The 15,086-nt window shown below is 36.1% G+C and overlaps 1 protein-coding gene across 1 annotated transcript in view; it reads right to left on the bottom strand.

The window, feature by feature from the left end:
- MAN2A1 (mannosidase alpha class 2A member 1) overlaps positions 1-15,086 on the bottom strand; it is a 159,109-nt gene that overhangs the window by 84,697 nt on the left and 59,326 nt on the right. The window contains exons 5-6 of the mRNA XM_082455725.1: positions 10,255-10,382; positions 2,320-2,493 (exon numbers count right to left, since the gene is read on the bottom strand). Of these exons, the coding sequence (XP_082311851.1) occupies positions 2,320-2,493; positions 10,255-10,382 (302 nt within the window). The remainder of the gene's footprint in view (positions 1-2,319; positions 2,494-10,254; positions 10,383-15,086) is intronic.

A 15,086-nucleotide genomic window follows, 5' to 3' on the forward strand; every position in this document is an offset into this window, starting at 1 on the left:
CAGAGATTGGGTGAGAAGAGAGGAAGGGAGTAAAAAGGGGACCTGGAAGAATAAGGGAAGAAGAAGGAGGGGTTGTGAAGATACTGGGGAAATACTGGTTTTGTAGTGATGAGAAAGAGGTGTACTCAGGAGAGTTTTGTGGAGTCACCCTGATGTTCACCAATAAAGAGCCAGTGATGCTTTTCTCCATGGAGGCAGAGGAAAAGTAAAAGTAATTTTCAAAAGCAAAAAGTAGAATCAAAACAAAGCAAACAAAAAAGATACAGAAAACGAGCACTGGTTCCTGACACAGAACTGTTTTTAACTGAAACCTCAGTGCCAGTATGTGTTGATATCACCGCTTTCGAGAGGTCAAAAGCCTCCCACCAAGTAAGACTGAAGGACTTCGATAAGAGTTAAAAGTGGTATCTTTTTATGATTCTGAACTGCAGCTACCTCTTCCCCTTTACGTATGGATCTCCAATTCTCAGCAATGCATTGCTTTTATAATAAAGACAGACAACAAGAAAAAACAAACAAGCAACATGTACATTTAAAAAAATTGAAAACAACTGCTTCATTAAGAACCAGAACACACAAAGAAGCTCAACTTGATTCCAAAACATCATTTTAAAGCAACATGTCCAAATCTATCAGGTAAGTCTTAAAATAGTCCAGTTTTCTCTCATACTCCATTTAGTTACAATCATTACCAGGTCTTTTCCAAACTTTAAAGCTATTATAATCCGTACGTTTGTGTGCTATAAGTTGTTTCACTGAATCACATTCATGACTGTGACATCATGGATGCTGGTCACTAATGCTTGCTATCTGCACAGAGGCTGTCATAGTCCCAGGACTTATGGCAACTTCTTTCCTTTCTGCTATGAATCAAGGACATACTCCACATCCTACTACCTCTCTTCATGCCATACTATTTAGCAGCTCATTTACACATTTCAGTTTATCTGCTGTATTTGGTGGTGTCTGTCTTTTATCAAATTAGACTATAATTTTCTTATAAGCAAGATTTCTTCTTAGCATGGTATTAAGTACATAAAAGTACTCAGTAATTTCCTGGTGATGGATATTTATGGGCAATTTGAATGTAAGTAATAGTTTAAGTAGGGCTTCCTCAAATTAATAATCCTTTTTATAAAAAAATTAATATGCTCCTTTGCATTTGATCAAAGTATACAGGATGCAATCCCCTACAAGCTCTTGCTTTCCCTACAGATTAGGTTTAATTTTCCAGGATAAAAAATTATATAGCTAATATGTTTCCTCATTGAAAAAAACAACAGTACACATAAAGATACCATCTAAATTTACAAATGACTTTTCCGAAACACTTAAGGAGGGTCTAGATTACACAGAGAAGCAAGTATGATGTAATGCAGTGATTTCTGAACATTGTTTTAGCAATGAAATCCTTTTTTCAGATGAAATTTTACCAAGAACTTAATACTGATGGTGGTATATACTAGGGGTTAGGGACCTGGGCTTTGGAACAGCACAGAACTGGATTCAAATCTCAGCTCTGTACCCACTACCTGTATGATTTTTGGCAAATGGCTTCACATATCTAAGCCTCCATTTCCTCACCATTTAAAAGGGATAATTATAGAAACTAATTTAAAGAATTATAAAGATTCAATGAAAGAGTGAATATAAAGCATCTAACACCATGCATGGCCCATAATGACTCAATAAATAAAATTAAGTAAGAAAATAAGGTGTTCTGAATTACATGGGGGTTGGGAAAGGCAAAGGCCTCTCAGGAGGCCTAAATCTTGTCACCTCTGCCCCAGCAAAGAGCTGGAGAAGTACATCCTTGGAACACCTGCGTGCCCACAGAACAGTGTGAAAACAAGCAACACAGGTAATAGGAGGGCTGTTCTAGTAGGACAGGATTAAGGTTTTAAAAGGCAACTCTTACTAGATACAGAGACAGGAGAGACAGAAGGAAGAAACACTGGCTGAATATGAGATATATGACTGGACATTAGTTCTAATGCACATTCAACTTTGTGATAAAACAGGTACTTTTTAAAAGAGAAGCAAGTGAAAGCATTATTTGCAAAAGACTAATTACTTGTATTTATTTATTTCCATTAGGCTTAAAAAAGAATCTACAATGTTCTATAGATAAATATCTTCACCAATGCTTAAAAGACTCCTGACACAAATACATTGAAAAAACAATTATGTGTATCTTTAGGCAACCATATTTTCAAGACTGACACTCTGAACAAAACCCACAACAGCATGAGTTCATAACCCCTGTGAAATAACATCTAGGTCAAGTGAGATCTTCAACTTTCATCAAACCCTACATACCCCAATTCTGTCTCCAAAAAAACTCCAGCGTTTTATGCAATGCAAAATGTTTTTTAACTGCATAATGAACTCGCTGGATAAGCATGTGAGAAAATCCAGCACGTTTTAGAAGATAAGCCATTGTTGGTGAATGTCCAAAAGGATCGATAGACCAGCCAGACCGAGGTTTCACCCCTGTTGATAAAGAAAATGTGTTATTGTTTTAAATTGATAAATGAAATAGAAGAAGTCACAACACATTTAGACCCATCAGAGTTCTTTTGGTCTCCTGGATTCTGAAATAAAGGGGCTGCCCAGCGTTACCCTTAGCGAGCATTCCCAGCAGGACTCCCTGAGAGGAGGATTCTGCCACTGCTGTGTTCTCCCAGGCAAGGTGAATCACACTGGCAGTTAATCAGTTGGAGGTGAAATAAGCACTCTGCCTGATAGATATTAGAAAGATACTGCACTCAGTGGAGCCAGAGAAATAACCCGGACCAAGTCACTGCCCTCTAGGATCTAACAGTCCTGTCTTCTGTGGAGACGCATAACCCAGCAACTCACTGTTACATAATATAGAAAAGTAACCTAAGTCATTTCAACTTGTACTCCCCAACCCCAACGTTAAGGGATTTTAGACTATCTTTTATAGCTTACAATAGTCCCAAATCATCATAATATACAGTAGCAGAAATGGCCAAAGTAACTGTACCATATTTCATTAAATCTTAAGACATTTTGATGCTGGTGCTTTCTACCAAGAATGGGTCAATAGAATTTTTCACACCTGACTCACACCAATTCTAAGAGTGAAGGTCTAAAGATATATCTCAGTTTCACAGAGGATAAGACATAAAAATACATAATAAATGCACAGATTAGAATTAATGAAATACGATTATTCTTTGGGCATTATACAAATCTGATCTTTTATTTATTCAGGATTCTCAAAGGAGGCTTCTACAAACAATCTATAAATCGACATAAGTAATAAAATTCTGCACATTTTTTTCACTCAAACACCTGTTTAGCACCTTGCATAGGCCGAAGACTAAAAGAGGCCCTAGGATTACAAAAATGAGTTAATCTTGATCCTGATTCTAGTTGCAGAGATTATGATGCAAATAGGTGTAACACAGGATAACAGAAAAGAGAACAGAGAGAACTCTGTAGAACAATATTGAAGATTAACAGAGGTGGGAAGCCACCAAGGAGACTGAGAAGGAAAAGTCAGAACTGTCAGAGGACCAAGAGTATGTGTCAAAACTCAAAGTGACCATATAATTTGTCCATTTCACATATGTAATTTACCTCCAAAAAATTATAAAGAAATCTTGAACTCTATTTAGTAATTCTGGGTTTTTGTGGTAGTATAGGTTTAGCAATTCTGAAAGTTTCATGTATTTCAAGACTGAGTAAATTAGAATAAAGGAGCCAGGTTTTACACTGTTAAGAAAAGGAACTATAAAATATATAAATATGAAAGAGCAGAACCCTATGATACTGAGTTGAAATAGGAGATAGTAGTAATAACATGAATAAATATACATATATACACACAAATATATATTTAAACAAACTCTCTCTATATATACATATACACACACATGCACATACACACACATTTCCTAGCTCAGTGTAATAACAGCTCAGTACCAATCAACATTATCTTCGATCCCAGATTTTGACCTCTATATGCCATGCTCTATTAAAAATAACCTTAAAGAAATTACTTATTCCAGGGCTGAGGCTAGGAAAGTACAAGATAACCCTGGAACATATTCTTGGGGCATAAATTAAAGAAATGGTCAAAGAGTCATGGGAACATATAAAAATAAATCAGGAGATAGTCGAAGGGGCTTCCACTGGCCAAATGCAGGACAACTGGGGAAGCAAAATAAATAATAATAATACTGGACTAGATCCCATTGACTAAAATAAGAATCCATGAGCTCACAAATAAACTGAAAATAAAAAGGAAAGCTCTTCCTTTTAGTATTAATAGAATACTAACTGATGATTATAGAAGCAATGATGGAATTAGAAAATCATCAATGGATCCTAAAACTAAAACATTAAAGTTTTATGAGGAACAGGATATTTACCTATTCTCAATGTATCTCCTACAAATTAGTTATTAATTCAAAAGGCATAAAATGTAACAGTACAGTAAAGAAAATTAAAAGACACAACTTAAACAAGTGATCAAGAATAGCATCACCAATATGGGAACAAAGAGATAACAAGTGCCTTCTGACAGGATGCATTGAGGACAATAGAAAATAACTACAGTGATATTCTAGCAAAATAAATTAGGTTAGATTACATAGATAGATCAGATAGATCAATAACCTAAAGCTAATCATAAGGAAATAGACAATCTCAAATTGAGAGACTTGCTACAACAGAGGTCTGCACTCCTCAAAAATATCAATGTCAAGAAATCCAGAGAAAGGCTAAGGTCTGTTTCAGGTTAAGGAGACTAAAAAGACATGACAACTACAAGCAATACACGATCCTAGGTTGGATCCTGGATTGGGAGGGGAAAAAGCAGCCTTTATTAAAGAACATTATTGAGACAATTGACAAAATTTGAATATAACCTGTGAACTAGATTGTAGTATTGCTAACGCTCCTGATTTGATAACTATCTTCTGCTTATCTAAGAAAACATCCTTATTTCTTATGAAATAACACAATGAAGTATTGAGAGACAAAGGGACAAGATGCCTCCAGTTTACTCTCAAATGGTTCAGAAAAACACGTATGTGAATCTAACTAGAGTCCCTTGGTATCCAGGGAAGATTGGTTTCAGGACCCCTGAAGATACCAGAATCTTTGGATGTCAAGTCATAAAATGGTGTAGTAGTTGCATATAACCTACACACATCCTCTTGTACAGGCATACCTCGGAGATACTGTGGGTTTGGTTCCAGACCACTGCAATAAAGTGAGTATCACAATATTTTGGTTTCCCAGTACATATAAAAGTTATGTTTACGGTAGTCTATTAAGTGTACAATAGCATTATGTCTAAAAAAATGTACACACCTTAGTTAAAAAATACTTTATATGTGGAGAAAAAAGAACCCTTGTGCACTGTTGGTGGGAATGTAAATTGGTACAGCCACTATGGAAAACAGTATGGAGAATTCTCAAAAAATTAAAAAGAGAACTACGATATGACCCAGCAATTCCACTCCTGGGTATTGATCTGAAGAAAACAAAAACACGAATTTGAAAAGATACATGTACCCCCATGTTCGCTGCGGCATTATTTACAATAGCCAAGATATGGAAGCAACATAAGTATCCACAGATGGATCAATGAATAAAGAAAATGTGGTGGGGTGTGTGTGTGTATATATATGTGTGTGTGTGTATATATATATACATATATATATATATATATATATACACGTATATATATATATAAAATGGAATCCTATTCAGGCATATGAAAGAATGAAATCTTGACATTTGTGACAACATTGATGGACCTTGAGGACATTTTGCTGATGAAATAAGTCAGATAGAGAAAGAAAAATACTGTAATGATTTCACTTATATGTGGAAGCTAAAAAACAAAACAAATGAACAAACATAATAAAACATATACAGAGTCATAGATACAGAGAACAAACAGGTGGTTGCCAGAAGGGAGGGGGCTGGGAGGAGGAAAGAAATAGGTGAGGGAAATTAAGAGGTACAAACTTCCAGTTGCAAAATAAATGAGTCATGTGTATGAAATGTACAGTGTGGGGAATATAGTCAATAACTATGTAATATCTTTGCATGGTGACACATCTAGACTTATCGTGATGATCAGTTTGAAATGCACAGAAATATCGAATCACTATGCTGTATAACAGGAACTAACATAATGTTGTAGGTCAAATATACTTCAAAAACAAACAAACAAACTTATAGAAAAAAGAGATCAGATCTATGGTTACTAGAGGTGAGGGTGGGAGGAGAAGGAATTGAATAAAGGCAGGCAAAAGGTAAACTTCCAGTTATAAAGATGGAAGGAATGTCATGTATAACCCGATAAATGTAATTAACACTGCTGTATGTTATATATGAAAGCTGTTAAGAGAGTCAAATCCTAAGAGTTCTCAGACAAGAGAAAATTGTTTTTTCTGTTTCTTTAATTTTGTAATTATATGAGGTGACAGATGTTCACTAAACTTGCTGAGATAATCTTTTCACGATGTATGTAAGTCAAATCACTATGCTGTATATCTTAAACCTACACAGTGCTGTATATCAATTATATCTCAATAAAACTGGAAGAAAACCAAAACAAAATAAAACTTTATTGCTAAAAATCAGCTAAGCATCGCTAGCCTTCAGCAAGTCATAATCCTTTTGCAATAGAAACAAAGATCACTGATCTCAGATCACCATAACAAATACATTAACAATGAAAAAGTCTGAAATATTGCTAGAATTAGCAAAATGTGACACAGAGACACAAAGTGAACAAATGCTGTTGTTAAAATGACACTAACAGATTTGCTCAACACAGGGCTGTGACAAATCTTCAATCTGTAAAAAACGTAGTATCTGTGAAGCACAGTAAAATGAGGTATGCCTATAATTTAAATCACCTCCAGATTACTTATAATACCTAATACAATGTAAATGCTATGTAAACAGTGGTAAATACAATGTAAATACTATGTAACTAGTTGCCAGGCATGGCAAATTCAAGTTTTGCTATTTGGAATTTTCCAGATTTTTTTTTTTCAATTATTTTCCGTCCACTGTTGGTTGAATCATCAGATGTGGAACTGGTAAATACAGAGGGCCAACCCTACAGGATATATAGGAGCCTCTCTCAAATACTATCATGCAACTCTATTATAAATTTGAAATGAAATCAAATTAAGCTATAAAATAAAAAAAAGGAGTATGTGTTGTCCCAAATAACTAGGACAGAATAAGCTTACAAACAAGAATAAAAATCAACATGAAAAGTTAGTGATGTCTGAGATTTCATCATCACTGATGATCTTTTCCGTATCAAAATCACCTGATACACAGGAATAGCAACCTAGCTGCAATAGATTAAAGAATTCCTGAGAAGTAATGATGTAGAAGAGAGAGAACGTAAACTACATTTTTTAAAAACTCATACGAAAAGGAGGTAGAAGGTAGGGAGAGACATAAAGGGGACCCCAGTATCCTTCTAGGATTTTCCTTGGTATAAGCGAATCTTTTTTTTTAAAGGGGGCAAGTGACAAACTTAGGGGGGAAATGCAGTATATGAAAAATCCAAAATTTTACAAAGAGGGTACATATGCCAATAAAACCAGGAAAGATTTTGTGTTTTCATGTAAGAATAAGACTGTCAAAATATAAAAGAGTAAAAACAAGAAAAATTACAGGAAACAATCATTAAAAAGAGTAAAATAGGGCCTTCCCTGGTGGCGCAGTGGTTGAGAATCTGCCTGCCGATGCAGGGGACACGGGTTCGAGCCCTGGTCTGGGAGGATCCCACGTGCCGCGGAGCGGCTGGGCCCGTGAGCCACAATTACTGAGCCTGCGCGTCTGGAGCCTGTGCTCCGCAACAAGAGAGGCCACGACAGTGAGAGGCTCGCGCACCGCAATGAAGAGTTGCCCCCACTTGCCGCAACTAGAGAAAGCCCTCGCACAGAAACGAAGACCCAACACAGCCATAAATAAATAAATAAACCCCAAAAAAGTTAAAAAAAAAAAAAGAGTAAAATACATCACTCAGTTTTTGGCAAATCTAATAGACAAAAATTAGAACATGAGCAACATGAATAATATAATTAATAAAATTGGATTATTCCAAATATGTCTAATATTAAAGCTTAAGAGGAGTCAGAGAACAGTTACAAAATGGATACTTTAGGCAAAAGATAACCTTAAAAACTCAAACTTAGTTTCTAATGGTCAAATTTATATAATAAAGTTAGTAAAAGCAGAAATTAACCACCAAAGACTAAACAATTTAGAAAGTATCCCATAACCAAATGTAAAACCAGTGTCCAAAACAACATGTTGTTCTAAATTGTTTAAACAAAACTGAGAACACTACTCTAATTTACAAGGTGCAGAGTTACATTTGTCAAAACTCAAACTCTACAGTTAAGATTTATGTGCTGCACTGCATGTAAATTACACATCCATAAAAGCTAAACATAAAGAAAAAAATCCACAAAAACTGAGGTTTATAAAGTGAATATTTTGGCTTAGAATATAATTAAGTATTTAAGAAAAGTGGCACTGAGTAGGGGGTCCCCAAGTCCACTCCCAGATTTCATGACAAGAAAACTTACAGCACTCAACATACAGTCATACTCACAGCTATGATTTATTATAGTGAAAAGATACAAAGCAAAATCAGCAAAGAGAAAAGGCACACAGGGCAGAGTCCGCAGGAAACCAGGCACAAGCTTCTAAGAGTTCTCTCCCTGTGGCATCACCCAGGACGAGTTAATTACTCCACCAGTGAATGGGGACAATACCTGAAATACTGTCAACCCAGAAAGCTCACTAGAGACTCAGTGTCCAAGGTTTTTACTAGGGTCTGGTCATGCAGGCACCCTCTGTCTAGTACATAATAGGATTCTAGACTCCCAGAAGGGAAACAAGTGTTTAGCATACACTACACTGTTTGTACAGTTTAAACACAGTGAGTCACTCATCATTTAAGAAATCCAAGTCCTCAGACACCAGCCAACAGCCAACTTTGCAAGCAAGATCTTTCTAAGGATAGCAGTTTCAGATCTGCTATGTTAACTCTTTTCGGCACAGGTATGATATCTGCAACTTACTCTATAACAATCACAACAATAACAATATGGAAAGAGGAAAAAATAAGGCAAATGTGTCAAAATAATGACTGGTGAATCTGGTTGGGGGCCTTATGGGAGTTCTTTGTAGTATTCCTACAACTTTTAAGTTTGAAATTATTCCAAAATAAAAAGTAAATAAAATATTAATGGGGGTGGGGGGATTTTATCCCTAACAGAAGAATACTTTAAAATAATAAAATATTTAGAAATAACTTCAATAAAAAACATATATATTTACCATAAACTACAAAACTGTACTGAGAGATATGAAATATTTGAAAACAATTACATACCATGTTGCAGAATGTAAATATTGGATATCACAAAGATTTCGATTAGTCCCATGTTCTTATGAGTTGTATGAACATCTGATTTTATCAGTTCAGAATACACTTCCCCACTTCTTGTTGTAACAGGATACTTCTTCCCCATGGAGGACCCATTCACATGGTTCAGGCAAGGCTGACCCTGCCCCAAACCACTCTCCTCCCATGATCATTTCCATCAAATTAACCAGGCCTCAGTGATTTCAGCTCCTTTAACTCTGGCCTCAGTAAACTGGCTCAGAGATAAGGTCAAGTAGGTAAGGTATTAAGGAAAACTCCTCCTAATTGTTAGACCAAGAAGATCAGAGTCCTGGTTGTCTATGGCAGAGTCAAGAGAGAGTATCCCGACAACATAATCTAAGTCCTCTGGATACAACCTTACCTGAAGCTACCCTATCTCTGGAATTCTCAATGACAAAACTAACATTTTTCTTTCCTTTTTTTCTTTGCTTAAGCTAGTAAACTAGGTTTTTGCCTTTTATGATCAAATGTCTTAACTAATATATAATTAAAATCCCAGGGGGATAGTTTTAGAAAAAAATACTAAAATTAATAAATAGGTAAAATTGATAAAATAATAGGTGAAACAAGGTAGATGACCCTAAGAGTGAACATATTATATCTATGTAACTGAGTTTATGATCCAAGAAACATCATAAATCAATAAAAAAATAAATTTTTTAGTAATAATCAGTGCTAGAAAAATTAGTTATTAAAAAAAATAAAAAGCCCCATCTCACGTTCCCCAAAATTAATTGCCCAAAGTAGTCCAAATGAAAGAGAAAGATACAAATACATACCTAGATTTTTTTCCAGCCACTGATGTCCTTCAATTAGTTGGTCAATTAAGGCAAAATAATGTGGAGCAGCTTCATCAGGCATAACCCAGCCACCTGTCACAATTTCAAACTGACCGTTTTCTAGTAAACTAGGGAGAAAATAACATAAGAGTTTACATTAATATATATAAGAAAAGTTCAAATAAAAAAGTAAGACATCATAAACATTAGAGACAGCCTTTAAATGTAACCAGTATTTACACTAGTTGTTAATTTTTTTTTTAAACCAGTGGATGAATTTCAACTTTGGGACCCTGGTGATAAAGTGTCCTTAGTAAAGTATCTGCCCCTCCTGCCCTAGGCAAAGCCACGCAGCTCACTCCGGAAGTTCTATTTCCTAAGGGTATAATCTCCCACACAACTTCAAAGATTCCTGATGTCAGCAGCCACGTCTGATTTACTTCTGGATCTTGCCGAGCACCTAGCAAATACCTGAGTATATGCTTGATGAGTGTTAATTGGAGGACTGTCATTTTAAGCACAATATTTGTTTCATTACACCTATGCTGAAAAATCAGGACTTATTTTAGTACTTCTGACACTGATAAGTTAATCATGCAAACTACAGAAGTAATAAAAATAAAAGTAAAGCTAGTAAATATCACATGCTTCTGGGAATACAGAAAACATTATAAAGTACCCTGCTCCAGTCAGTTATAATGTAGGCTATATAGTTTATCTTTCATTATTGAGCCAAAAGCTCTAACATGATCATTATCTGTTCATTGGGTACTCTTTACCATAATACTATACAAAGTAACTAGACCACAGCCCTGGAGAACTAAATTGTTACAAGAAGACACCTTCCTCAGAGACAGAAAAAAATCATCAACTATTAAAAATTTGAAGAACTACCTAAGGAAGTGTAAATGTCAAGAACTTAAGCAAGCCTTTTAAGTGCCACAGACTTTTGAGTTTGCAACAAGGTGGTTTTGAAAACGATGTAAAATTTCAGAAGCAAAATCAACTTTAATAAGGATAAACATCACTGAATGCCTATAGCTAACAGCCAAGCACCAAGCCAAATTTAGTTGAAACAGACCAGAGGCATAAAGAATAAACATTTTCCTACAAAGCATGTAACAGAAGCCACAGCATTAACAGAACATCCAATTTTTTCAAACATATGCATGATCATAGAACCAATGACAGAATGGATAATGGACACAATTTCTAAAAATGAATGAATACATGAATGATTTCCTTGTATAAAATAAAAAGATATTAACTACATCTGTATTACCACGGGGATCACCAAATAATACAATTTCATATGGAGAATATGATGGCTCATTATATAGTGTCTAAAGAAACTCCAATGTCCAGTCAAACCTCAGATTCTCACAGGCCCACATCAAGAACTTGTAAGAAAGAAGCTGGAAATTTCTAAAAATTGTATTTCTTTAAGAACACAACTAAATCCAAGGCTATTTTGTCCCACTCTTACTGCCTATGGGACTTTTTTTTTTTTTTAACATCTTTATTGAAGTATAATTGCTTTACAATGGTGTGTTAGTTTCTGCTTTATAACAAAGTGAATCAGTTATACATATACATGTGTTCCCATATCTCTTCCCTCTTGCATCTCCCTCCCTCCCACCCTCCCTATCCCACCCCTCTAGGTGGTCACAAAGCACAGAGCTGATCTCCCTGTGCTATACGGTTGCTTCCCACTAGCTATCTATTTTACGTTTGGTAGTGTATATATGTCCATGCCACTCTCTCACTTTGTCACATCTTACCCTTCTCCCTCCCCATAGCCTCAAGTCCATTCTCTAGTAGGTCTGTGTCTTTATTCCCATCTTGCCACTAGGTTCTTCATGACCTTTTTTTTTTTTTTCCCCCTTAGATTCCATATATATGTGTTAGCATACTGTCTTTGTTTTTCTATGGGACTTTGCTTACAGTTAGTTCTTCTTGTCTTTCTGGTGACTGCCTGATTTAGCCACACCCTGGAAGCTATGGACCAGTCCCACCCCTTATGCCTATGAGCAGTATTTGGAAGCCTGAGATGTCAGGACAGATTTGGGATTTAATCTCTAGTCATCAAATATAGAAACTTGATCTCCTTATCTCAGTATTCCAATAAACAGATCTTCTGGAAAATATCAGAAATAAATTGGTCAAAACAAATTCTTTGCTGCTCCTGAATAGAGAATAGAAACTATAAATTAACTAATCTGAATATTAAATGGAAAAAAATCACTCCAATGATGGAATTTCTCACCTATATCAGTCAGTTTTATTTTGCTACATATTCCCTGTCCCATAGGCATAAATGGGCTCCAAGAAAAGCCAACCAAGCAAAGAATCACACATATTATATTTCCTCAGCTCCATTTGTGAATAATTTATCCCTTCCCCCTCCGCATGATGCCTGAGATGCTACTGTGATTGTGTACAGAGTTCTTATCTGTACACAATGATCACTTTAAAGACTATCCTATCTATTACTATGGGGGAGGCATGAAAGCCTCTCACTCATTAAAATGTTTTTCAGAATTTTCTTATCTATTTTCTTCTCTCCTGTCTTTCCCAACCTGGCTGATCCCAGCTGCCCTCATTTCTCAGCTCAAATAAAAGTCTCTGGGACACCTACAAAGTCTCTGGGCCACACAGCCTAAATCAACACTCCCACTGTACCTCCACACTCTATCACACAATAATATTTTTCACAAACCAGAATGGCCTTGTTCATTTACTGCTTCCTCTCCCTCCTTACCCCACCCACCATTATAACATAAGCTCCAAGACAGCAGGGACAAGGACATGTTGTTTTGTTCACTTTTCCAGGCCCAGCACTGAGAAGCTTACTTGGCATTTAATGGGTACTCTGTTGTTAGATGAAGAGGGAATGAGTGAATGAGATTCTCAGTTTAAAATTAGTAGTAACATAAAGTTTGTTATTAGATGAAGTTCACAGACATATGCAAAATAAGTTGAACAGGGAAGGTTCAGTTAAAAAGGAGTGTGAATAATATAGGTATAAAGTGACATGACCTGGAATATGATTCGTGTAGGAAAAATGAACGGGGAGGGAGAGAGAGGAGATGCTTCATGAAGCATCAGTGGGAATCAAGAAATATCTGGACATAGAAGAAAGGATTAAAGTACGAATGACTTAGGGTTTTGATTCCAGGGGTCTAATGGGGTGGTGGTATTAATACACACAGACAGTGCAGTTCAGTTGAGAAGGGAATCATTTTGCAGTAATAAATATAAATTTGGATAAGGCTATTTGATGTGACAGTGAGGCAGCCAAAAGGACCTAACTGAAAAAGAAAACTAAGTTTAGGGGAAAAGGTCAATATAAAATTAAGTTTTGGAGGAATGAAACAAAGATGAAATAGAGGGCTTCCCTGGTGGCGCAGTGGTTGAGAATCTGCCTGCCAATGCAGGGCACACGGGTTCGAGCCCTGGTCTGGGAAGATCCCACATGCCACGGAGCAACTGGGCCCGTGAGCCACAATTACTGAGCCTGTGCGTCTGGAGCCTGTGCTCTGCAACAAGAGAGGCCGCGATGGTGAGAGGCCCACGCACCGCGATGAAGAGTGGTCCCCACTTGCCACAACTAGAGAAAGCCCTCGCACAGAAACGAAGACCCAACACAGCCATAAATAAATAAATAAAAGAACGTGAATTTCTTAAAAAAAAGAAAAAAAAAAAGACCTGGGACCATGTCTCAAAACAATAATTATAAAAAAAAAAAAAAAAGATGAAATAGAGAAGGATGGGAAGTCTGGAGAAAACAGTCAAAAGGAGAGTTAAGGATCAAGCAGAAGGAAAATATAAGAGGAAATTGAGGTGATAAGAAATGTTAAAGAAAAAAAGAACAAATCTGTGACTATGACCTGAGACATTCTAGAAAAGAGTAATGAGGAACAACCTGCACTTCTCCTTGGCAAAAGGCATTTTTATAGTTTAAAAAGCTACCATATAACTGTGACTTACTCTGAAATGGACACATCAGTGGGTCAGAATATAAAGTTGAGAAATAAATTTTTAAAATATTTATATTATTAAAATAGCCATTAAATTAGTGGGGAAGAATGGACTGCGGTTTGTTTGGTTTTTTTAATCTTCAGTCAGAGTGATTTAAAACAAACTCATAAGAAAGCCAAGATATTATGTCATGGAAGCCAAAGGACTGATATTTGAAATGGCTCACACAGGTTTTTAATAAAAACTACATGAGGAGGTCACAAGAGGCATAAGTGATGTCATAATAGCAGGCCAGAAAGAACTTAGGTTTTAGTTTTTCTTAGGAAAGTTTCTCTAATCAGGTAGAACAAAATGGAAGAAAATAGACAACATGATTTAAGATATGAAGCAATGTGACAATGAGTGGACACCCGGACAAATAATCAGGTTAGTGAGTACTCCTATTTCACTCAACTGCCTGTTCTCCCTAGTCTATACATATGAATGGTGAAAACCAGATTATAAACCAGACATTCTTACAGGCAGGAAGGTCAGGCTTGAGATAAAATATTCACTGTGTTAGGCAAAAACACATGCCACTTGACTAGTTAAACAAACAAACAAAAAATACACATGCACACATAAAAACTGCAGAAGTGCACAAATTTGCCATGTATACCCCTGATTTCTAGAACATATGTGATAAGCACTTAAGAAGCACCTGAAGAATGACAGGAAAACAAAATGATCCAAATATACCTGAGGAAAACACTGACCTAATGACTGAGAAGCACAGCCACCATCATCATCAGGTAGTGATAGGTACAAAAAGTAGGCCTGACAGTCTTACAGAAACAACACTCCAGGAAATA

The sequence above is a fragment of the Balaenoptera physalus genome (assembly GCF_965194825.1).
Source record: "Balaenoptera physalus genome assembly, chromosome: 3".
Classification (NCBI taxonomy): domain Eukaryota; kingdom Metazoa; phylum Chordata; class Mammalia; order Artiodactyla; family Balaenopteridae; genus Balaenoptera; species Balaenoptera physalus.